The 26389-nt window shown below is 39.4% G+C and overlaps 1 protein-coding gene across 1 annotated transcript; it reads right to left on the reverse strand.

Moving 5' to 3' along the window:
• Window positions 1-1122: 1122 nt before the first annotated feature.
• On the reverse strand, window positions 1123-25602 carry cd82b (CD82 molecule b). Its single transcript, XM_023277904.3, has 9 exons — window positions 25466-25602; window positions 18566-18638; window positions 17284-17356; window positions 12038-12162; window positions 10257-10331; window positions 7414-7512; window positions 5386-5559; window positions 3156-3239; window positions 1123-1490 (listed from the first exon to the last, which is right to left on the reverse strand). The coding sequence occupies exons 2-9, from the start codon at window positions 18626-18628 to the stop codon at window positions 1413-1415; spliced, it is 771 nt and encodes a 256-aa protein (XP_023133672.2). The 5' UTR covers window positions 18629-18638; window positions 25466-25602; the 3' UTR covers window positions 1123-1412.
• Window positions 25603-26389: the final 787 nt, after the last annotated feature.

The following is a 26389-nucleotide window of genomic DNA, read 5'->3' on the forward strand; positions in this document are numbered from 1 at the left end:
CCGGGCAAAATGATTTCTCAGAAAACAAACAATCCTGCAGAGACGGAAAAATGCAATGTGGTCACACAGCTGCCATTTTCATTTGTAACTGCTCTGAAGGTAACAACAAGACTTTCAGAAATAAAGGCCGGTGTGAGGAACTTAAATAAAGATGTTTGGAGCAGCAGCTGTGGTTGGTTGTATGTTCACAAACACATGCCATGTTCAGGAAATGAAAATATGGCTTTAAGAGTGATGACAGATTCACTAAGGGTTCCAATTTCTCTGATTCAGACCACAATAGTGCTGACAAGCTGCTGTGGCAGCCATATTCTGCACTTCATAAACAATAGAGAGGAAACAAAGAACAATAGGACTCTGAAAACAAGAGCATGTGGGTGAAAGATTTTCTCATATAAAACGCTGACAAAGCACTGAAGTGCCCTTACCAAAGTCATATATACAATTGTAAAAAAGAAAACAACAGATGACATAAGAATATAAAAAGGGACATAAAGAAATAAAATATTCACTCAACACATCATACTCACACTTACTTCATGTAAAACTGGTCCTTTTTGAAGAGCTACTGGTTACCAGTCGTACACGCCCAAAAGGAAGACAGAGACATGATTTATAGACGCTAACAGATGATGGATAGCGGCAGGGAGGAGGAGGTGGCAGTGGTGGGTGTGAACGAGGGTAATATCAGGGCTACTGGCTACGAGGAGCTGACGACAGAAGCCAAAACCTTCACCGCAGCAGCCCTGCCCTGGGCCTTTCCTCCACCCTCTGCACCAAAAATACCAGATGTAGGATCACAGAGTGGCATTAATCCTTCAGATGGGTCTAACATGCACCCACCCACACCCTCCCGGCTCCCTCTCATCTTCCTGCCTTGGAGTCAGAAGACGCCGAATATCACTAAAGTGCTCTCTCTACCACTATGTTAAGCGCTTCATTGAGGTCAGCAAAGAAGAAAAGACGACATATAAATGAACATTTGCATAGTATCAAACCACAAAATTCTTCAGCTTCCACCAAAATATTAGAAATGTCTCCTTAAAATAAACACAAATGATACGACAAAGAAAAGGTAACTTGTCAACTTAGGTCCAACAAGTGTGTCAAGCTTAACTGAGAGTGCATGTGTGTGTGTATGTGTGTGTGTGTGTGTGTGTGTGTGTGTGTGTGTGTGTGTGTGTGTGTGTGTGTGTGTGTGTGTGTGTGTGTGTGTGTGTGTGTGTGTGTGTGTGTGTGTGTTTGGGATATGTGGGGCGTGAGAAATTTGCACAGCTGCGAGGACATGAGAAGCTCAAATGGTGGCGACAGCTGTCTTAATTTGTGTTGGTGTGGTCATAAGAATGTGAGGCAAGGAGAGAGAGGGAGACTCCATCCATCTGTGTGTGATGTGAAGCTGCTCTGTCCTCAGCTCAGTACTTCGGTACTTTGGTATAATCCTCCTGGACGACACTCTTGCACAGACACATGGAGAGGATCATCCCGAGGAGCTGGAAGAAATGGAGTTGTCAGCTTAGTTTTCAGAGCCGAAACTGACCGCTGGAGCATCCACTCAAACATGCAGGTGTTGAAGGCGAAGAAATTAAACACATTTGCAACAGATTACAATTTCTGAAGTGTGTCTTGGAATATCCTGCCACTAAATATTAACGTAATTTACCAGCTAACCTGATTTTTCTTTAATTATTTACTTGATGAGTGTTTTCTGACATTTTTTGTCTTAAAATCAAACCTAAATGCTACAAAAATAAAAAGACAATAATATCTTACCACACTCGAACAGGAAAATTTGGTCTAAAAGGCCAACTTTTGAAGCCATAACATGATAAGTATTCAACAAAAAACTTGCACCTTCTTTTTTAAAAATGAATCTGAAGTCAGGTGATGGTTAAAGTCTGCTGACAGTTTTCTCCACAGCTCCCTCAATAACACAATCCATGTTTTTCTAATTTATAATAATAACAGTGCAAAAACAACATATTTTTAAAGGAGATATGTACACAATCTAGCCATCAGTTTCCCCTCCTCTAATTGGCTTAACATTACTATTTAACAGGACAACAGAAGTGGTAATAGACAAAAGAAATGACCAAATTCTTTAAAAGTAACAGGGATCCGCCAATAACATTTTTTTGCAGGTTCTATACCAAAACCGTATACTAGTAGTTAAGGAGACTAATAACTGATACTTGGAACATATATACAACACAAAACTTTCCTGTTTACTAATATTTACATATGTTGAGTAAAAGAAACACTTATTCTTCAGTAGGGATTGGTTGGCTCAGTAACCACTTAGATATTGCTTGCTCAGGCTCACACAGTGGTGACTACAGACAGAGAGGCAGCTGAATGGGATCCACAGCACTACATTCAAATTCATTTATTTTAATCAGGAATCTGTTTAAAAAAAAAAAAAAAAAAACACTACCAATAATTGGACAAGTGCTGACTGCTGGATCCACTAATCAGCCAGATCGCTGGTCGAACCCTAACGCAGCACAGATGGCACCAGGGCACAGTACTGAAGTGCTGATTTACTTGCTTTTGCTCCAACATGGAGACAACAGCTGCAGCCCCATTGCTGTTGCACACTTTATGGTTATATTGAGGTTTAAAGGACCTGTGTGTAGGATGGAATCGCAACAACAATAAGGCTGCAGATTGCTACCAACCCCTCTTTTTCCAAGGACATAGAAGCTCCTACAGTGGCTATCGCTTAAACAGAAACAACCTATAAGCTTTCCCAGAGCCAGTGTTTGGTTTGTCAATTCTTGTAAACACAGTGATGCAAAATTACGAAAACATACTTATGACTACTAAATTCCATTTCTGTTAATAGTTTCTCCCAAATCTCACACATCGGTCCTTTAAAGACTATATTCACTAGGGGGCAGATTATGGCGTTATCAGTATCCTTGGAACGTGATATCTGATTGTGAAATTGTGGTGGAGATCTGAATTTGCTTTCTGAATGTGCTGAAATGCATCTTGTGGAATTGGTGCATGATTTTCTGATTATGTGTACAAGCTACGCTTCCAACTCAGACCAGGTGATGCTGCTTGCCCTGAACATGTACTTAAGAGCAAACATATTGGTGGTTTTAGGGGAAGCCTTTCAAATAATCTGAACATGAAGAAAATGGATCCCGTACCTCCACAACTGCCACACCGACACAGATTCCCAGAATAACTCCACAGTTATCCAGGAGCCATTTCTCCACGCTGGTTATGCAGCCCTACAGGAGAGAACAACAGACGGGGAAACAGAGAGAATGAGGTTAAGAAAGGCATGAAAAGAGGAGGGGGGCTGCAGGCTGACAAGCAGAGAGATGAATGAGTACATGATCCCAGCCGGACATGAGCAGAGCCTTTTGAAAACACAACTGTTGGCTTTGGACCGAGTCAGTGAGGGAAAGAATAACAGGACTTAGCTGAGCTGAGGAAACTGGTAGAGAGAGTGCAAAGTTTCTGAAACATGCAGACCAAACAACAGAACAGTAGAGCTTTCCTGGTGTTTGGACAAATCACACGGCACAATCAGCTCACCTCAGCCGTCAGTATTCACTGCGCTGATTACGCTTGACCACAGTGCCACACCGAGCTGGCAGACAAAGTTACACAACACACGTCAAACTGAGTTACATAATGATTAAAAGCTGTGAAGTCTGTCAGAACAATGTGGCCATGCTGCAGCATCACCCAGCTACAGCGACACCAGATAACAACGACCATGGTCTGGATAAGATGTTAACAAATATGTAAACCTCAGTGGGGCTGGAAAACATTTAACATATTACAACATATTACAGAAGACAGAACAGACTGTGTCAGGTGAAACTTCCAGTAGACACTGGTGGAACATAGCTGAAAGTGAACTTACTTAGTTACTGAACTTAATTACCACTCTGAGGTACTTGTACTTTACTGTAGCTCAGTTTTCTAAGATTCCTACCTTTATTTACTTCAAAATCTGAATTATTGAGCCATTAAACTATTCAGAAGTATAAAAAGGGAAATAAAGAGCAACATAACATAACATAACATAAATGGTTGTTACATGTAAATGTTAATGAAACTGTAATAATATTCCAGTGGAATGTATATAATAAATACTCTGGGGCTATTTACGTAAGTTTCAATACAGTATTATACTGTGATATTTGTATATTTTGTACTAGTAAAAGATCTAAATAGTTAGTCTACAACTACAATTTGAAATTTAAAGTATGAGACACAGACACAAGACTTCTCAAAAATATTTTAGCACTCATTTTCATATACAGCAAAAACTGTCATTAAAAGACTTAACTCGTTAACTTGCCAGTTAAATGGAAAAGACAACAAAACACTATAATACATTAAGTGCATTTCTGTGTGCAGTGTGTGGACCACATCACGGCTTCAGGAGTTTATTTTTTCCCCATTTTTTGTGGTCAGAAATGACCAATTCAACAGCTATAAAGCGCTTGATTTATTTTGTATTTCTAATTATTTCTTTTAATAAGAATATCAATGACAAGAACAAAGAAAACTATGAAAAGTATTTACTGTTGAGCATCTTTCTGCATGTAATTTATACATGATCCATTATGAAGAAGATAAAGAAAAATAGAAATACATGGCAAAAATAACACATTTCTAGAATTTTAGATACATCTGCTAAAATTTCGCAAATAATGTTGTGGGGAAGCTCATTTAGTTGATATTTAGATGTATTTTGGAATGCTGCTGCACTCGTGTAATGCTTTCATTCCTTCTAAGGGTTTGTTTCACTGTATCTTGCACTTGTCTATATAAATAAAATTGAATTGAATTGAATTGAATTGTCTTGTTTTTAAGTATATGACTTGCCATTTACCTTTGAGCTTATTCAGAGGTCTTAATCCACACTGTTCTCTTGTGTTCGTATTGTAGAGTCAGTAAACATAGTTTGTACCGTCTCTGTCATGTGAACGCTAATAAGCTAATTTACACATGGTCCATTACGAAGAAGATAAAGAAAAATAGAAATGCATGGCAAAAGTAACACATTCCTAGTAGTTTAGATACTTCTGCCAAAAGTTCACAATCATGTTTTTAGGGAAGCTTGTGTAGTTTGCACCTGCCTGTGTGGTGTCACTTAAAAAACACTGGGACTGAAAGCTAAACATTGAAGTGATAAAGCGACAACTAGTCTGTGTAGCGATGAATCATAGATGCTTGTCAAATACAGTTAAAATACTAGCAAAACCTGCATTGATGTCTCTTCTCAGAAAAGATAAATAGTTTGATCTGAACAACAAGGCGGACTGCAGACTGTCTGATTGTGAATGCATGATCACAACAGTAATAAGCCTGTACATATCTACTGCAGAAGCAGCACTTTTACGCAGTGTTTTGTACCGTTTCATAGACAGGTGGATCTGAGGACAGCTGCTCACACAGGCCCACGCTCCTCACTTCGGTGCCAGGCAGGGAATCGTTGCGACAGGAGCACGAGTAGAGCTTCTGGGTGCTGTTCTTGATCAAAAGGTTCTCAGACCAGTTGCCTGGACTAGTCCATCCGCAGCATTTCATCTGGTGATATGAAAAAGAGCGATGATGTGAGTCAAAAGATCGAGAGACAAAGAAAAAGCACAGAGGACAGAGTGAAATAGTACAAAAAAAAGGACACATCAAAGAGAGGAGAGAGAGAAATAAACGGGAACATAAGATAAAGACAAAACTAGCAAATCTATTGGCTCAGTGAATGAGCATTGCGGTGTTTGAGACCAATCTCTTCTTGGCTGCTGTTTCCAGAAAGACCAGAAGGAAAGAGGCTTGGCAGGAAAGAGGGAGAGAGAAAAGGTGGAAGCAGATAGGGAAAAAAATGGGCTATGGGCTGATTAGTTTAATGAGTCAATTCTTCCAAAATACAAAACACACATAATATTCTTTCACTTTCCCCTAATGGTGTCTGATCAGTTTCAGTTTTATGAGCTGAGATTCAGATTCCATTTATGAAACTTGCTGCTCCCAGAAAACAATGGAAGTGAGCAGAATTGTGTGTGTGCACCAGAAGGCATTAAAATTTGAAGAATTTAACAGCAACATGTTTTCCATAAACAATGTCTCAGTTGCTCAGAATAATCCCCAGACATTGCAGTCAATGGTTTTCATAGGGAGTATTTCTTCAGTAGACAGTAGGTCCTGTGAAAACTGCCCCCTCTGATGTCTGTGGATCATTTACAGTAAGTGACAAACACAAGTGACACTTCCCAACCCTTAGAGTTCACCAAACTAAATTTAATTATCCTTCATTTGGGTAGTGGCAAAAAACATCAAGGGAAAACTCAAATGCACAAAGTGAGCATTGTCTCAATGACTAGACACCATTCAGGATAAATAACAAAAAGTTTTCTTGTAATTTGGGTGAAGTGACTTAAAAGTTGAGTTCACACTGGGGCCACCCATTCTAAAAACAAACACACTCAAGTTACTATAAAGGTCACTTCAGATAACAACTCTGTTTGTGAACAGAGCATGGGTTGTTTTTCAAAGTGAAGAGGCATTAATGGATCCAGCAGTGCAAAATGTCACCGTTACTACAGTAGATTTTTTTTGTTTTTATTTTAAACACTGTGTAATGAGATATTTTCATCCCTGCACATGAATTCAAATTGCATCACACACATGAGGGATTTAAGTGATGCAACTTGCAATCTAGTATTACTGTTTCTGATTTTATCTAATAGATTTTAGCCTCACAATTTACGTTCACTCTTTTAGAGCAGAGCTGTTAAAAACTTAATTTAAAACTGATGCAAGCTTAACATTTCTTTCAGCTGCTGCTTCACATTAAATGCATTCCACTGGTGAAACATGGGCTTGCTTTCATTTTAGAGCAGTCACAAGCTTATTCCCAAGCAAGTTTAGGGCTGAAAGCAGCAGTTCATAAAAACTGTGTCTACAAAGCAAGTCATTTTCATTTTCAGCCAGTGGATCTTTTGTTTTAATTGTTGCAAAGGATTTTGTAACAAGGAGGAGCAGCACAATGAGACGCACACTTCCAACTTCTCAGCACAGAACAAAACTTTCCTGTGCTCTGCTGCTTTGTGAAAAAAACTACTTAGGGTGTGCTCAGCATGAACTCAGATGGGCTGCTGTTTGCATGACAGAGAAGATAATTATTGTGAAATTATCTATTTAAAGGAATGGAATTTATTTATCTGCTGCACTGTAAATAGACAAACCAGCAACTCAACAACTGCATTTCTAAAAGGTGATCCTAGGTGTGACCATATCAGCTACAACTGACACCTATTGCGCTGTAACATCAAGCAAAGTGCTTAGCATATTTTCATAATTACACATAACTTTAACTCAATAAAGCCAGGTGTTCTTTTCTGAGTCATGGATAAGTCATATAAACACACTGAAACATTAACTCACTGTCTTCTGAATGTAGTCCCAGGTGTGCTCTGTGGTCCTGTTCTGGCCAGTATAGTTGATGATCATGCCCTTTATGATATTGGACATCTCATGTTTCAACTGGAAAGGAGAAATGGAAATAAAAAATATCACAGCTGTGCATAAATACATGTGTGTTCATTTTCAAACGTAGGGCATTAGAGCCTTCAAAGGGCTTGGACATCAATCTTTGATGCAGGGCAGAGAAACTGTGTTGAAGACAGGAAAACAAACAGCGACACTAAGCCTTTTCCCAAGATTTTATATCAACATCTGAACTTTATGTTTCTCAGGCCACAGTCGGTAATGCTCTGTGAAGTCCCTTGTAAGGCTGAAACACTGCACAGAAACAGCTTAGCAAGAGAATGACTGTGTTTATGTGTGTAAGACCACAGAGTGGTGGCAGGGATGTAGCTTCTGAGCTCTGCAGGAGATGAGTGAGAGCCTCACCCTATTCTGGGAAAGGGTACCACCCTGCCCTGTGGTGAGCCTTAAACACAGGGAGTGTGTCGCAAGCTGACACACGTGCTATCACTGACAGACACAAACACACACACATACAAGACGAAGAGCTAACAGCTGAAACAGCCTCCACCTCTCATGAGTCCTACAGTGGTGCGGTTTATCAAGGGAAAGGCTCTTTATGTCCTGGAAGGGAATGACCATGTTCAGAGTCAGGAACCGTTCTGAAACGTTGGTGTGCTCAAACAGAACACTCCCTCTGAGATAAACAAACACAGCTTGTTCAATTATCTAAGGCTGGGTCCTTTATTGATTTGACCTCTTATTTGATAAAAGGTTTTAGAAGGAAAAACATACTTTAATTGTCACCTGCATTCATGTAGTAAATGATCCACAGATATGAAAAAAAAATCCATTTGATATTTAGATGTATTTTGGAATATTGCTGCACTCACGTGTAATGCTTTTATTTCTTCTAAGACTGGGGTGTCAAACATACGGCCTGCGGGCCAACTTTACAAAGCGTAAAAATTACGGCGAAGACATCAATTGCAAATTGTAAATTTGTAAAACTGTAAATTTTAAATAATTTCTAGATCTTGACAAGCTGTTTTGATCATAAAGGAAAATACTCTATTGTTCAGTTCCAGATGCCTGTGACCAAATGTTTTGTTGCCTTGTAGATACACTGTGATCTGTAAGTTGTAATGTGTAAATGATAAACTGAGGCATAATATTGTTGAAATTGAACATATCTTTCTTAAGAAATTTCCGGTTGCTCATAATGTTTTGTAAAAAGATAGTTCCTTAGATGTAAACATTTTCAGAATGTACTGCTTTGTACTAAAAAAAAAGGGAAAAATTAGGAGTTGTCGTTATTGATAGGTTAGGATGCTGTGATTTTACTGCTCACTTGAAATCAAATGGGGATGTGTGTGGCCTTGAACTAAAATGAGTTTGACACCCCTCCTCTAAGGGTTTCTTTCAGTCTTTTGCACTTCGTTCTCGTTCTTAAACGCAATGCTTGTCATTTACCTTCAAGCTTATTCAGAGGTCTTAAACCGCACTGTTCTCTTGTGTTTGTATTGCAGAGTCAGTACACAGTTTGTACCGTCTGTCATGTGAAGGCTACAAAAAAAAGATTTTTCATGAAATCCGATTCCCCTCATGAGTTCAGAGAACACTGTCATTTTCAATTGTGACAGATTTTTTTCTTAATGAAGATATGAAATTGCTAAGCTTTCTGTTTGTTTGTTGTTATTTCCCTGGTTAATTTAGTTTTCTTAGCCCACAAGGTAACACTTTTGCCTTCAGTTTACCTGGAATATGCAAAAACATCCATTTTTGAGACACATAGTTTTCACTGTATTGCCATGATATGTAGTTTCCTGTAACCTGTCTGGCTTGTTTTCTAGCTTGAATATTGGTTAGCTACGCTTTCCCTGGGCTTATCTATTGATCTATCAAAGGCCTCAAAAAATATTACAGTTTTGTTAGTTATTTTCTTAAATAGGCTGAAAATGGTGATTTCCATCTGTAGGGGGCAGTGTGTCATCAGACACATGAGTAGAACAGGGTTTCTGTCCCTGGAGTAATTACTGTCTTAGATAAGGTAATGTTAGACAGGCCAATTAAATATGACAGCAGCTTCAGTTTAGTCATTAAGAGAGAATTTGTGTGCCCACTCTCTCCCTAACACACAAAAAACCCCAAACCAATGACAATGAGAATGGAAACATTCAGTGCAAGAGTGTGCATGTTGCTTCCTGTATAGCTGTCACAGATCGTCTTCGGTCCACCTGCTTCATCTCACTTTCTACCAGCATCAAAGTCGCCCTGGTAACAAACTGACATCCTGCCACTTTCCATTCGTTAAACAATGAAGCTGTATTTCGTCACAGGATGCAGGGGGTTCCCTCAGGTTTTTTTTTTTTTTTTTTTAAAAATACTTTATTTAAGGTTTTTAACTTTACAAAACATGCCACAACAGGGCAACCATTGAACATAAAAGAAAAGAGGAAGAAAAGGAAAAACAAACCAAGAGTAAAACAAAACAAAAAACAAAAACAAAAGGGGAGGCTGCCATCCCTCACAGGTTTATCAGGGAGCTACGTGCAACCAGTCACAGCTGTGAATGGCAAAGCACACGTACCCAGGATGCCTAAACTGTACAAACTGTAGGAAGAGTGGTGGGAGGCAGAAAGAGAGTCAACCAGGAGTTATAGGGTGAAAGAAGGTCAAATTCAAAAATAGAATAAAAAGTGGAAAGTTCACCGTAGAGAAAGGAGTACAAATTATAAAGATGTGAAATTAAGAAATGAGGGAAAGGAGACTGACAAAGTACAAGATAGCTAGTGTCTTACCCGATCTCTTTGGAAGTAGATAAGAACTCCAGCAGTGACCTGAGCAATGAGGATGAGCAGGAGGCAGGTGAAGTACTGTGGGGAATAAAGGGAAATGTTACAATACAAAGTCATATTTTACAATTCGTGCTGTGAAAACTCTGATAAACTGCTAATACTAATATGAAATTTAATGGAAAAAAACCATAAATCAGCTATAATCTGTTGCTTTTTTTTTAACATTAGCAATGTATGAAGTGACCTAAGGAGAATTATTACAGGAACGTGTTGCTCCTCTTGGCGTTGCAGAGCTTAATGGCTGTTTGGCCACGAACTTGACTGTTTTGGTTCACTCTCAACACACTTACACGACTTACTCTACAGCCAAAAGACACAGCTAACAACTCACTAGGATGATTCACTAGCTGTAGATTGCGAGTCTAAATCTCCTCCCACTCTGCTATCTCTGTGTCACAATTTTCAAAATCCCCTTCACTACAGGAAAACGACACCACAGAAACAGGCTAGCAACCAACCACACTGATAATTCTAAGTTTTGGATTGTGCACTAAGGCAGCCATGCTAGTTTGTTTCAGTGAATTAATCATTTTAATCACAGAGCTCATCTCTCTGCATGCAAATGTTTCACCAAAACAATTATCCCATGATTATTTTGCAGAAACACTGTTGCTGCATTTATTGTTGAGTTCCACTCAATATGTTTGTGATTGGTTTAAATGACACAGAGTCAGATATTTTGCAATTACAGCAGTACGAAATGCTCAGGATTTGTGGGACTAGCAGCTAACTAGTGAACATAGTGGAGCATGGCTGATTTGGGGCAGCCAAAACAAATATTCACAACTTGTTTCTACTACCCCACAGTGACATTGTTATTGCCTCCACAGCCTTATGTATGTCTTCCCTGAGTGTGCATGTGTGTGAGAAGGTGGGGGGTCTACTGCCAGCTGGTCACTGTCACTGAGAGAAGTAGGTCATGGCAGTTCTTCGGTTAACCCCTAGCAGGTTTAACACTGTAGAGGTCATGCACCCATCCCCACTCTTGTTGTACCCCCTACACTTCCCTGGCTTTATCCCCATCACCTCCCTCCCCTCAGTAAATCCGCACATGCTGCGAGCCCCCTGCCCCACACATTAGCGGAAATGCTGAAGGGCTTTACTGTCAGCAGGAATCTATCATGTGTTCTTAGCCACGCCTGAGAGCTCAAGCAGGTGCATTTAGGTGAATGTTTCATGCAAAAAACAAGTGCAGCTTTTGTGCATTGAAAGGGAGTTTTTCCTCCCCAGTGTCAACAAACGCTTCCTCAAGGGGGGAATTGTTGGGTTTCTCTCTTTAACACTGTTAAGATCTTGTCAGATCTTGACTGGATTCTGTCAAATCCCTGGAGACGACTTATAGCTGTTTTTTGGGTTTTTTTGGTGCAATGCATATACAATAAATATAAATCAAATGAATTTGTCTTAAATGGCAGCATAAAAAATGTAAAAGTATGGTAGGCATGCCCTCTGAGTAGAATAAATATTTTTGGGAATTTTATGTTTTTATTATGACACTAATTGTGCAGAAATTACAAAAGGAGTGAAGAAAGCCACAAGGATCAAGTCTCACAGGGGACATTACTCATGATCAGCACCTTAAACATCATGACTGGATCATGATCAGATGGTAGATCTTCCATTAGTTTCACAAATTCTGGTGAACAGTGTTAACCCCATGTCTGCCTCTTAGTGAATAAAACCAAGCTGTAGCATTAGAGCTCAAAGTCAGTGTAATTCCTCACCAGACCCAGGAGACAACGGATTTCGTAGATGGCTCCAATGCAGCCAAAGAAACCCATGGCCATTGACAGGGAACCTACTCCGATAAGGATGTATGAAGCCACTTTCACAGTGTGTGACGATTCCTCTGGAGAAGACAGAAAAGCACAGAAGGAGTTCAAAATACACAGAACCTATAAGGATGCTGAAACCTATGCATTTGCTGCAACACTGAAATATCAACATCTGTAGTTAAATTCAGTTTTTTAGTTGAACTGAACTGTATGCGTCCACTAACAAATGAACTCAGTTTGGCCTCATTGAGATGCAAAACCATTTTGTTACAGATGGTGACAGCTGACCGGAATTTTTTTCTATGTTAAACTGAGATCATGCAAATACTTTTCTCCCCGAAAGATTATGTTAATACAGCAGGCCACTAGAGAGAGTTGGACCAGGACAAGTCAACGTGTGGTGAGATTAATTCATTTCTCTTTTTGGTATGTACAGAGGGAGAGATTCAGGAGGAGGAGGGAGGCAGGGACTGAAAATGAAGATTGGAAGGTTGGAGAGGAGATAAACTGGAGCCATTATGTGACTGTGTGTTATCTGGGCTGGAGGAGCTCCAGAGAGTCAGAGCTCGGTCTGCAGATGAAGCCAGAATCTGAGCTTTGTGAAACTGCTCCAACTTATTCCTGGGCCAAGGAAACCAGGCAGAGCTATCAGATAACTCTCTCCCAACCATTTGGTGAAGATGTTGAAAGACTGCGGCTCCACCACTGCTGCTCTAATATGTATGAATATATTGCAGTCCTCCTTTCTGGCTTGCTCACAAGAAAGCTGATTAGATGCATTTATTTATAACTCCCATAACATATTAGATGCAGATTCCTTACGCTCACATAAAGCATGTTCTCTGGAAGATGCACAATGAATATTAATTATCCCATAGATTGTAAAAACAAGCTGTCTCTCCAACTACAACTCTATAACTGCACTTCAGACTGTACATGAAGAACGTCAGCTGGCGCTTACAAAACCCTTCATTACTTTAAACAACCCAGAATATTTTATCATATGCACTCATGAACATAGGATACAGCCTGCATTATTATGGAAGATGAAAAAGCCCAGATGATGTATTTGCTAAAAAAATATGCAAACCATGTTTTGCACATACATGTTGTAGCCTATTAATTAGAACAGTGAGGATGTACTCAGAATAAACTTGTAAAAGAACATGACTGAACGCATGTACATTGCTGACTCTACATGAATCGCCACAGCAACGTATGCGCTGTGGTTTGAGAATAATTGAAAGCTAAAAGTACTTGCCTCAAACTTACGCAGCGTGTTTATGTGGTTACAGGGCAGCATTTAAAGGGAGGTAGACCAGCATGCTATATGTTCTATATCCAGCACTACGTTGAAACATGTCATTTCAGTCCCCCCACCACCTCCAAACATATACAACCAGCATCTGCAAAGGCAACAGATGTCTGCAGGTTTCTTTAACACACTAATTGCTAATTACCTGGAGGATTTGGGGACATGCATGGAACACTTCAAATAGAAGTCTCAAACTGCTAATAGTCACACTACTGAGGCTCTAGCTCCTAGCAACAACAGTGGCAGAAAGTTTTTTTTTTGACCTGACACTGCATAAACTACAGTACTCATGTTTTCTGCTAGCTTATGATTTATATCACATTTTTGGTCTATTTCACGACACTGATTTAAGTACAGTGTGGCTACAGTGGACCATCAAAATGTTTTTTTTCATGCAAATGAAAAGCCAGCATCTAGAATTATTAATAGTGGGAACTGTGGTTGACGTAGATGTTTGTGTGTGCTTTATTTGCAACCCAGTGCAGCACGTACCCAGGAGGAAATGTAATGCAACACTAAAGCAATTCCAAAATATTTATCTGTTGTGACAAGTTATGACAAAACATTCAATTTATAGATCAACTGTTTCATCTTTCATCCACTAGCGGCTAACAATAAAACACCTAATCCATTCCATGTTATTTTCAACACACATTCTTAAAAGCAAAGTCTTTTATAACAACAAAAAAAATAAAAAAAGAGCTTCCTCTCAGATCCTCTGCAGGTGTATCAAAGTTGCAGAGCACCAGATATCGTACTCTACAAGCTTCCTGCCTTAAAGCTAGCATCTGTGTTCCTCTGTGGTATAACTAAAACATACAATTCTCCTGCAGTCAGCATGTGTTTTCCTGGTTACTGTGCTGTTCTGTAGTGTACTATGGCAAGTTTCCATGTAGGTCTCTGCTCGATATTCTAAAATAGTTCCTTGAGTGGTTTCCATGGAACTTTCCATGTAAAGGGGAAAGAATTATGGTGCCCTTCAAGAAGGCTGCTGAGAAAAGAGGGAGGACTGTTTGGGTATTGCAGGTCCCTCTGTAAACATGACCAGAGCCACACATTCAGCTTGCATACTGATGGTGAAAAGTCATGGTTGACACTATGTCCAGAGTGAAAATGTAAACATAAGTAGATCGACTTTGTGCTGAATTTGAGTTTGTTCTAAGTTTAAATGGTCCAAGGAAAAATCATTTTAGTACCAAGTTCTCTTTTTCTGTCGTTGCGACTTTATAAAAGTTTCTGAAATAATCTTAAGCACATTTCCAAACAGGGCTTTGGCACACTCACTGGTTCACATACCTTCTCTCTAACTCTGACTTTTGTTCAAGCATGAGGCCAGCTGTGCTTTGGCAAGCACTAGCAAGATAAACTCGAGGCACCGTGTCACTGGAGTAAACTGTAAACATTACAGTAATGATATAGTGGTGTATACAGTAAGGGGAAGACGTCCTTTTAACTAAAAAATAAAGAGGACCTGAAACCACAATATTTTCATATTTTTCCTGCCTTAAGTCATTGGGACAGCTGCAAAAGCCTTGCCTAATATAACTCATAAAGAATGGAAACTGAAAACACAGAGATCCTGTTTATGGTCAGGCAATGGTACAACTTTGGAGGGGAGCGCATAGAATCAATAAACAGAGCTGCCTGCAGCTTTTTGTTCTTCTACACAGTGGTAAAAGATTTCCAGTGAGGTTAGAAGTCCAGGGAGGAGCTGAGCTTGACCCCTCCTAGGTACAAGAAACAAAAATATATGTAGGAGAGAAGGTCAACCAAGCCCCTCAAAGGAGGAATATCCTGAGGGTATTAATGAACCATGCTATCTTTGGAGGAACAGCTGGATTATCATAACAATAGGCCAAGGGCTGGCATAAATGATGGATACTGCACTGCCTTCATTTTGTGGAGGCCTTACAAGAGATAAGCAAACTCAGCTCAACAACAACCTTGGAGTGTTTCCTCCTATGTTAGTGACCTCGAGAGCTGAAATAGGAAGACAGGACATAAGGTCTGTTCTAGATGGTCCTCGTCATAACTATAACATTTCGAGAAGCCATTAGTCAAAGTATCAGAAAAACTCCTGCCTAAATAAAGATTTCTTCAGCTCTACTTGACCTTCAGAGATTGGACTGTCTCAAAATCAAAGAACAAAAAAGCAAAAAAAATTGGTCCAGCAACAAACAATTATTTTCACTTATTCTTCAGATTCTTTTCTTGTTTAATCCATTTATATTGTGTGAATTAGCAGAAAAAAAAGTGGAAAGTAATATCCCATAACTCAAGATGATGTTTTCAGATTATCTGCTTTCCAAAACCTAAAGGTATACAGTCTACAATAGGGCTGCTGCTTACTACAATTTTGCTGTCAACTGTGTTAGAAAGTAGTTCATCAGTGAAAATACAGTTTAAAAATCTAAAAAATTTATTTTATTTAAAAAAAGTGAAATGACTGTGTCATTCAAGTTAATTTTGTTTTGACAAGCTGTATGTTATTGTATAGCAAAATTTTTGCACTGAACCAACTCAGTCTCTGCTGACACCACAATTGTCAACTGACAGCAACTGACCAATGACTGAGGCCAGAAAAGACTGATGTCATAACACAACAACTATGTATTAATACTACAGAAAAAATTAAGTCACAATGAATTGAAGTAAATAAAAAAAATAAATTAACAGACATCGGTGTGCTATTTAAAGTGTCAATGTTTTGATTATGCCAACTAATTGTGGAAGTTCTATTTTTCAATCATCTGCAATACAGGAAAGCAACAAACTTCCACATTTAACAGACAAGAATCAGAGAATGTGTGGAAAATTAAACAGTTATCAATTATTAAAATAGTGATTAATTTAAATTGAATGATTTTAATTGACTTTGGATAAAAGTACTAAACCTCACAGTCCTTTTAGCTTGGTAAAGTGGTACAAAGAGCTTTGAAATCCACATCATATGCACATCTCCTATAAGACAGAGGATTCAGTCTCATTGAAGGTAACGCTATATTCGACTTCCAACATGTTCTAAGTTGCCAGATAATAAATTGAAAGAATTTTTCTTTATAAACTGAGAAAAAACTCAACTGCTGCTCTTGGTAATACTCCATGTGGGATGAATACACTGAGAGCATTTATAAAGAGATTTATGGCAACTAAGAGTTTCCATCCGTTGTTCCCTGTTTTTTTCAGGCTAAGCAGGACCTGGGTTTCATTATGCTTTCTCCGGTGTCTTTATGGCAGATAACCTAAGTTAGACACATTGTTGTCTTGGAAAAAGCTGATAAGCTAGCCTCTGACAACAAGCTTTTTGGAGGTTTGGTGTCTTTCGAACTATGCGGCATCTACAAATAGATCTGTGACAATATCTGTGAGGATGGGAGATTATATCTATCCACCTCTGCCATCTGAAGAAACATAACGAGAAAGTTCAAAGTACAACTCTGAGGAAACTGTGGGGAAATAGAAATGCTGTTTTCCAACATAAGATGAAACAACTCGAGTTGCCTTGGTAATCAGCAGGGTGTCACATCTCCTGACGAACTTACCCCCCACAGATGTGCCTGCCAGTGTGTCTGTATGTCTACAGGGCAGCTTTTGCTTGGCTGAGAAAGTCCTCAAGTTTCATCTGTGAGTCACATTTCAGGTTTAGTGTGAACATCCCTTTGTTCTTCCTTGAGAATGAGCCCTATGGGATAAAATCCACATAAACTGCACAGAGAATGCCAGTGGTTTTAGGATTGGGCACATTCTCCTATCTCCATTTTCATGTCCACTGCGCGCAAAGCACTCAGGTCAAAAGTGCTGAATGTTTTCTTAAGTGAGCGTTATCACTCTTAGATGTGTCAGCAAGGCAGTGGGTGTGTCTAAGTGTTACCACACTTACGTAGAACAGCAATGAAGCTCTGGTTATCAAAGAGAATCCACAGTCCAAAGCCCATGATCAATGCTCCAAAGATCTGTAGAGGGAAAACAGAAAAGAATCAGGAACAAAATCTCCAAGACAGTAAAACACACAATCTGTTCTGGCATATCTTAAACAGAGGGGCTTTTTCTGCTTCCTTGCTCCATCACATCTGGGACTCATCAGATCCAAACTCTTCTCTCTGTCTTTCTGTCTGCTTGTCTCTTTCTCCAATAACACTTATGTGGAATGAGGATGTGGAAAGGAACGAGAGAATCACACTGCTGGCATTTTTTTTCACAATTAGCACCCAGCTGTCAATAAGGCATTCAAAAAAATGACAGAGTGAGCAAAGGATGGCAGGGGCAAGGCAATTACATGTGAGAAGAATCCTCTTCTAAACTGGAAAGTCTTGTCACTGGCATCTGTAAGTCTCATAGAATTATCAGATTTACCTCATATACCCTTGCAATGAGGTTATGAAGTTCAGGGCCGATATAATTAAGCAGGCAATTGTTTAGAGGTTGTGGGGTACTGTAGTGGGGACAAAATCCTCAGATGAGAGGCTCTGTTGTTTCATCAGCTTCCCGCTTGCACTACTGCCCCTCCCCAATCCCACAACTGTAATTAGAGGCTTGGTTAAAAACTGTTCATTTAGAGAGACTGGTGAGCTCCGGGCAGTCATCATTAGCCCACCACTTCCTGGCTTCCCCTCACCTCCCATAGTCTAATCTGTCCACATGGACAAACACTGATAGAGGCACACACGCTTCCTATTAGACACCACTTGAGTGTTCACATCAAAAGGTCTGCATCAGGTTTATGGCTGCAGACTCATTGGAAAGGTCTGGGCATCCTCACAGGGTCAGCTTTAGGAGTCCATGGTTTTACCAACGCCTGTACTTTATGTTGTGGCCAGTGTAAGAGAGGAGGAAACAAACGGAAACCATCTGCTGTTGTTTAGACCCGACTGCACTGTAAAGTCTCTTGCCCCAGGCACAGCCACAGTAACATTTCCCTAAGTATCGCTACTTACATCTGGCCTGTTTGAATAAAGATATTCATTCAAATAAAAAAGGTGCGAGACAGCTCTCAATGTGTCATGAGCGTCTGATTCAGCTCAAGCAGCACAGCATGTCTATCTTTATGTCTTAGATAAACAGAGCTGCAGACAAAGTCGAAGTCATATTACATGATTTTGACATGCGTCTGAAAATATTGCAGCACGGAAATCAAACTGTGATGAAGAAATGTGATTACTTACAAAGAAGAGGAGGTTGAAGAGGAATAGAAAGTACTTGGTAACTGTGATGCATCCTTTCCCCATGGTGGTGCTTCTGGAAGGCAAAAGAGAGTGTATTAGCAAAATTAACTTCAGAGGGCAATATCGCAGTATGGTGTGGGCATGAGATAAAAAGACAGACATAAACAAACTCAAGAGGGATAAAAGACACAATAAAAAAAATTTTAAAAAACACAGACAGTTAGCCTTGAGATAGCCCTGCCTTAATAGCGAGAGAGCCGTAGAACAAGGACACAGGAAAATCTGGACAGTTGGATTCCTGATTAAACAGCTTTAATCTTCAAAGCAAAAACCCACAGCACCATTCATTTTCAACAGTCAAATTTCTCCACTCTTAAACAAAACAGCCTCCTCTAATCCCCACTTTTATGAGACAACAATCGTCCACTTGTTTAGAATATTAGGTTTTATAACATCATTTGCAAGCCAGCGTGTTCACAAATACAGTTGTATTTTTCACCAACAAGGGAAACCGCCCTGGTTTGAAAGACTGGAGGGGAGACCACCACAAAGTCGTGAGTGGTGAAGCCATGATGACTGCATGGAGACCATGACAGCCCATGCGGTTAGGTATGCTATTGTGAGCACAGGAAGAAGGAAACTAGGCCTATCTACACTGCATTTACTAGCAACAACAAGCTCGGTTACAAACATTGTTTTACAGTCAATTTTCTAAACTATTTCAAAAGTAGCTAGTATAAAATCACGTTCAATTGGTTTGGCTCATGTCCTACGACTAAATGTGAATCAGACCCTTGAGGCGACACTGTAACTGTCTGATATTTTAAGTTTGAACATGTTACAGTGACGTCTGTGCTGCTTTACAATCAATTCACCTCACGCTCATTGTATTTTTGTGTTTCCTACACATGTGACGGAACTTTTCTGTGAGTAACATTTTCCTTTGAGAAAACACCTGTAGACCAAGTCAGCACCACACATACAGCAGACTTTATGAAACTCTCTCGGCAACATGATTTAGTCTGACCTTCACAAGTCCAAAGAAAATATTTACCACGACCAGACCTTTTTCTACACTGGGAGCACTGAAAATATAACCAGCCATTGTGGTTATTTGAGCAGCCTGAAAATATCCTATGAAGACAACTCCCCATGTATCAGATGACAAGCTGCTCTCTTCTCCTCGTCTCTTTTACATAAAAACTGTTGACTCTTTCCGGTAGCTGAATCTAGAATGCTGTGCAATCAGCTATATTTTTAAAATTAAGTAGTCTATACTACTTATGGAAGTTAATAACCACCACTTGATGTTTGCTGTGTCACAAATCTTAATATAAAGGACACAGTTATTTACAACTCTTTTAAAATGCCCCATATTTTGCAATGTTTTTTTTTTATAAATCATTGTCCAACTAATTCTTTTTGTAACTGTAAGAAACTCTAACTTTTTGTTAGAGATAAGACGAAAGACAAGCAGGTGACACTAAAAACTTCAATGCTTCACCATGGATAAAATGTTATTGAATAATAACATGTTGTAAAAATACTTCAGTGCTACCTCTAAAATACATTTAAATAACATGCACATAAAGTATTTACTTGCTTAAATCTCTCAGTCACATCTAACTGTCACACATTTATCTTCCTCTTTGGTGTGTCTGTGTACACATGCAAATGAAAGGTGAAGCAATATCATAGTTGCCATTGCCTTTTAGTTATGTCCAAGATGACAACAGGAAATGAACTGCAATCCAATTTAAATCTGTCAATACTCAAAAAGAACAACACCTGTCTAAAACGCTGTATTGCTGAGGCAACCCAATGAACAAATGTGAGGCCGCTTTGCTGCAGAGTTTCCAGTTCGACTCTCGGCCAGCAGGACTTTTCCCCTGACTCGCTCACTCCCCCGTTTCCTGTCTATCTCCACTGTGCTGTGCAGCAAAAATTCCCAAAAATAGGCTTAAAAAAATTGGTCATGCTTTATTGCAGTAAAATGTACACTTGCAACACATGGCTAAAACAACATAGAGAAATCTTCCCTATAATACTGGTAATATAAATTGTCATTTGTCTGTTTGTGATCACAAAGTTCAGATTCATGGGTAAGTGGGATGCAAAAAGCCTGAAAGTTAGGTTTCGCCAAGTAATATAATTAGAACTTCTGGGAACCGTCACAAGGGTCCAATTATTTAGACTAATCAAATGCAAACACAAACAAAGAAATACTGTATACGCTTCTGGTCCAGCATTCTTTGCTGGATTTAAGCTTTATATGGAACACACTATCTGTAGAGTAGACTGACTTTAATATCATTATTACTAACCTATTAAATGTATCTCATAACCTAAATACCAACACAGTTTCATGTTTACAAAACAGAACACAGAACACAGCGCAAAGCCCAAACCCCACAGCAGATACCCCTGCAAAGTAGATAATCCTTAAAGGAGATTGTTGTCCTTTATGCTTCAATGTTGAGTAGCAGCGCGGATTAAAAAAAAAGGCTCAGCTATGACAACCATTGTTTGCTGCCTGCGACTCATCCATCTGAAAACAGTCGTTAACAATGCCTCAGTGCAACTTATTATATTATCCAAACAACAAACTGAATAGGCTAACAGGCCTAGCCCAATTTATTATGGCCGTAGTGAAGCTACACTCTTTTTGCAGTACTTTTGTAGGAACTCAAACACTATGCAGATAAAGTGTAAGATAATGTTATAGTATTATTTTTTCTGAACTTAAACAGGCAAACTCAATCACACTGGACTCCCTGAAAGCAAATGACAAATCTGTTCCAAAGTGAAAATAAAGACTGGAGAAGGCAATGGAAACTCGAAGCAGAGCCAAACAGCAATGCCAGCAGTGCCATTATAACCTTGTGTAACAACTAGAATACGTATTACTTTTGCTGAAATTAAAAGATGATTATAGATGACAATGTTTATCTGAAATGGGACAGCTGAAGAAAAAGAGATGAGACTCGGGCTGCTGCAGAACAGAAATCATGTGCAGAACAGAAATCACTCTGAAAAAAACTTCCAGTGAGTCACCTGAACTTTCCAAACTCTGTGACCTCACACAGACATTTTCTCCCTTCGCAGCCCACATTTCCATCACTGCGGTCTGGCACACGGTGTTTGAGGTGCAGTAAAAGAATAAAAGTGTTGACCTGAAATCAGTGTTTGCTTAATGTAGAAAGAACCAGTTCAGAAGGGCGCAGTATAGAGGTGATTATGAAGACAGCATGAGTGGCAGATGGCAGTAACTGCATCTGTAATGGACCCAGCTTGGATCAACTATAACCCTATTCAGCACAAAAAGTGAGGCAATGTGCCAACCTCCCTCCACCACCTCCTGCTTACGCGTTCATTTATGACCCACTTACACATCTGTGAGGTCACTGCACTGGAATGGACATGCCCACACCATCCTGATACTATTAAAGACCTTAATGCCATGCCAGAATCCTGCTTTAACATCTGCAACAATGTCATCTATCCTTCTGCACGCACAGGATGTAGCTTGTTGGTCTATGGTGACAAAACTGAATAGGTGAGCATTTTTGTTTAAGAGGAAACAACGTCATTCTACAAATATTTCTAGAAACAGCTTGATGTAAACTCAGCTACGCGAGTAACAATGTAGGGTGAAAATGAGAGGATGAGGGCTGCTGATAACTTTCAATACAAAATGACTGTTTACGTCTATAAATGTTGGATTCATGTGGGTCATGGGATATCTGCAGTCTAGACAAGCTGGTTCAGCTGGAACATCGGTTGATAAGCCTCAATGAATTTTGTGAGATGGAGGGGATTTCCCATTTATCAGCTTAAACTGTTTGACAAACTCCCCCACTGGTTGGGTGCCAGGTAATTTCTCATCATTTAGTGGAAATGATGAAGCACCTATGGCAACAAGAACAAACAGAGATTTGTACTACTATCAGATCATCTTTTTTTAAAAAAAGTAAGTCGACACAAAAAATAATGATACTTATAACAAGTTGCAAAATGTAAAAAGCCTTTATATTGTGTTCTTAGTCTGACCAGCCGAAACCAAGAACCAAACTGTTTGTTTTGTGATATCTATAATAACAGAAAAAAGAAAACACTTTGATGGGATATAATCAGCTTTCAACAGCAGCTGAAATCTTTCTGACTTAAACCACAGAAAAAAGCAAACACCACTCTATTAATCACTTAGGTGGGTTATCAGTAACTGAAAATAAACTGGAAATATGTGGCTTCATTCATTGAAGTCTTACAGCATCTAACACAGAATCAAGGAGCTCAACTGCGCTGATCTATAGCAGTGTAGTTGAGCAGAATAACTGAATCTATTAATAATTTCTTAAACCAAAACCAAATAAACTCAAATACAGAGTACAGGGTATGACAGCTGACAGCAACTGAGAGTAAAATACATTTTGCTTGCTTCTCGGATACTAATTTCTGCTTGTAAACCACAGAATTGCTTAAAAGCTTGCAGCTAATGCAGGAGGACCCTGTGGTAACCGAATGTTACCTAGAATTTGTGCGGCTGACTCGTTGCTTCCTGTCACTTTGCCTCAGTACAGCTTATAATCAGGGTTGTTGAAGCGAGCTCCACAGTGGAGTAACCAAGCGCCTAATGTGGAGAGGACCACCCAAAACCTGGAATTAAAACACTGTTTTCATCTGAGCTTCTGAGCTGCCTCACCCCTCTAAAAAGTACAAATGGTTTAGCCCACTCAAAAATTGTTCTGCAAATACAGTGATGCACTGATGCAAGGGAAAACTATTACATGGAAAGCAGTCAAGACCAAATTTTAGTGAAGGCGGTGTTTCAAAAAAGTTTCATATTATGTAACATGTTTTGCGACCAAATATTAGAACACTTTGCTTCCTGATAAATGAAGCAGCACTGCATTCAGTTTCACAAACAGCCACAAAGAGTGAACCAGCTGCAGGTTCATTATCACTACTTTCTCATCGTACTTACACGGTGAGCTTGCTCTTTGAGTATTTTCAAGCAGCCATTTGCAACAATAATATCAAATAGTCTGTATAGTCTAGATGTTTCTCAAGTAACACATTGAGACATGAGTGGCTTGTTCTAGTGGAATGGTCAGTTTTACTGCTAAAATCAAATCTTTAGCAGCATCAGGAAAGTTAGGCCAAGTTAAGATTTAACAGGACTCCTGTGTTAATATCACTCAATCAGTCTGAGAGTGGAAGCAGGGTCTAGTCCTAAGATTTCAGTTTTACTATTCATGCCACCTGTTTGAAATATTGGGTCATGCTTTTAGCATTTAGTTTTATTATGTTACATCAGTTAGCGCTTTTACACCAACAGAGAATCAGTTTGATTCTCCTTTGAGTACAAGTTCCTCTCTGGAAAAACATAATCAGTGTTTCCGCTAGGATTTTTTTCAGCAGTGGCGGCAGGCTCTCCGGGGAGCCGTGACACAATAACGGAAAAAAAAAAGAAATTGGAAGCAGCGGCGGCTAGGATTTAGGAATGGCGGCCCGCCACTGCTGAATGAATGTAGAGGAAACACTTTTGAGAAGACTCTGAGTTTCTCCCAAAATTCAGCTCATGACCGTATCGACTTTGTTCGGATGACCAGGCAACACATTTGTTCTCCATTTTGTTTGCTTGTTGTCACACACACCCACTCATGACAGCGATGTTGTCATAATTCCCATTCAGGCCCAACAGGCATCGGGTACTTGCTGTGAACCAATATTTTAAGTTTGGAGCCAACCTACTTTGGCTTGAAATGCAGAGAACCTGGACTGAACAGATTCTCAGACAGTTAAAAAGCCTCTCAGGGTATACTAAAGACTTAAAACAAAAAAATTGGGAAGGAAACGACTCTGCGGTGAAGCTTCACACAGTAATTACATGAGAAACAGAAAAGTGGCCGGAACGTATTGAGATTTTAGATTGTGCACTTCCTCAACACTTGTTCCTCAACACTAATAATCCTAATAACCACTACGGATAGATGTGTTTGCTTTAGTTCATTCAGATATTTGTACAGCGGTGACAGAGCATGCATTAAAAGGGGGGAAGGTGGCCCATGAGACTGTATGGGCCTCAGATTTTAGTACTACACCACTGCTCGCTATTGCAACATTGGGTCACCTCTCAAGCTTGTGTCTCACTGTACCCTCATTTAAAATAGAAGAATCAACTCTTAGTTTTATTTGCTGAAGTGTACTGCACACATTTTTCAGTTACTTGTTTAGTTTAAAAGTTGATTTCACACTGTACATTCTCTGAGGAGGCTTATATTAGATGAAATCATTACATTTCACTATAATTGTAACTACTAAGCTACTCTTGGAGCTACTTTAGCATTAATTCTTTAAAAATCACAGCACAGAAACAACCCCATATAAAAAAAAAGGTGAAAATATAAGTGCCACAACACTTGTTAAAGCCACTAGCAGATAGCACAAATAAAGTAAAGAGGTTAGCTTGGCAGAAAGGTTGCTGCTGTAACGTTACACAGAATTTAAAATCTAAATTATTGTTTGTATGACTAATAACTCTGAAAAGTTATCAATGACAATGAGCAGATTGAGCACAGCATTTCAATTATCTGCCACAAATGTAAAAACGAAATGAAAAGTTGTCTCCCAACCGCATTTTGTTAACCCTTTCACAAACTAACTTTTATAAAGAACGTTAGCTTCATGTTAGCTAACGCAGTTAGCTAACCGCTGGAGTTAATTTTCGTCAACTTTAGCATAAATTCTGTCACTAGAGATGCTTCTTCTAGCTGGCAAAGTTTATTTTAAGTCAAAGTAGCCTACGACTAACTTACAAAGGCAAGTTTTCATTCCCTGCCAACGGTACATCTTACATTTCCACTCGCTAGATACGTGTAAACTTGATTAAAAACTTACTTAGAGTTGCTCCCAGTTGTCTGAGGACTCGGTTCGTCTTCTCTGCTGCTGCCTGTGTGGCTGAAGAGTCTGGTGAGAAACTCAATGTGTGTTTGTCCGTGTCTATCTGTGTATGTGTGTGTGTGTCTGGGAAAATGTTCACACCCCCACCGTGTGACGGCAGACATTTAACCCTTTACTGCCCGAGCAGGGAGACGGTACAACAGGAGACAGGTGTGTTTACCTTTAATAACCGAGCATCTAATGTAAATGTGAAATCAGCATGACGAGCTTTGTTGTTGTTTTACCTGTAATTACTTAATCATCCAAAAGGGACAAAGCGTTTCCTCCTCGCCATTATGAAATCACATCATTACCTCTGTTACACACGGCTGCATGTGTCCAGTTCATTGGAATAAATTGCAAACTAGCTCATAGGTCCCTGTAGCACCATAGAAATATTACTGATCCCACTCTTCTGTTTTTTTTTTTTTAAAAATGTGGTTACTGCTGTATTATGCTCCAAATATTTCTCAGCTGATGTAAAATGCTGGCAAACTTTAAGCAGAGGCTTCCTATTATCTCTGTTGGTTTTACTAACCATTATATAAGACAGTTTGGATTGTGTTTTTCTGATCATGTTCATCATCATCCGCCTTTCATATCACAATAAAAATCCTTTGATTGTAAGACCACACAACATAAAAACAGTTAGAGCCATTACATGCAGATTATACCATAATATGATCAGCTGGGTTTATTTACGCTGTTGCTTAACACATAGCTTGCCCAGTTTTTAAGTGATCCGTTGTAGGTTGTTCTAAATTACTGTTTACCAACATGTACTGAGAAATAAACCAGGACTTAGTGTATTACGTGGAAAGTATGGGGAGAATGCATACACACACACGGAGGGGGACACACGGGAGCTTTTTTTTTTGTCTA

This window comes from Amphiprion ocellaris, chromosome 3 (assembly GCF_022539595.1).
Source record: "Amphiprion ocellaris isolate individual 3 ecotype Okinawa chromosome 3, ASM2253959v1, whole genome shotgun sequence".
Classification (NCBI taxonomy): domain Eukaryota; kingdom Metazoa; phylum Chordata; class Actinopteri; family Pomacentridae; genus Amphiprion; species Amphiprion ocellaris.

What these genes read in the sequence shown, in the direction of transcription:
- cd82b (XM_023277904.3), bottom strand. Translation starts at nt 18,628, where the DNA reads ATGGGGAAAGGATGCATCACAGTTACCAAGTACTTTCTATTCCTCTTC. An exon ending in TCTTCAACCTCCTCTTCTTT is followed by an intron (nt 17,357 to 18,565) that starts GTAAGTAATCAC and finishes TTCCCTCTACAG; the next exon opens with ATCTTTGGAGCATTGATCAT. An exon ending in GGGACTACATTCAGAAGACA is followed by an intron (nt 5,560 to 7,413) that starts GTGAGTTAATGT and finishes TCATATCACCAG; the next exon opens with ATGAAATGCTGCGGATGGAC.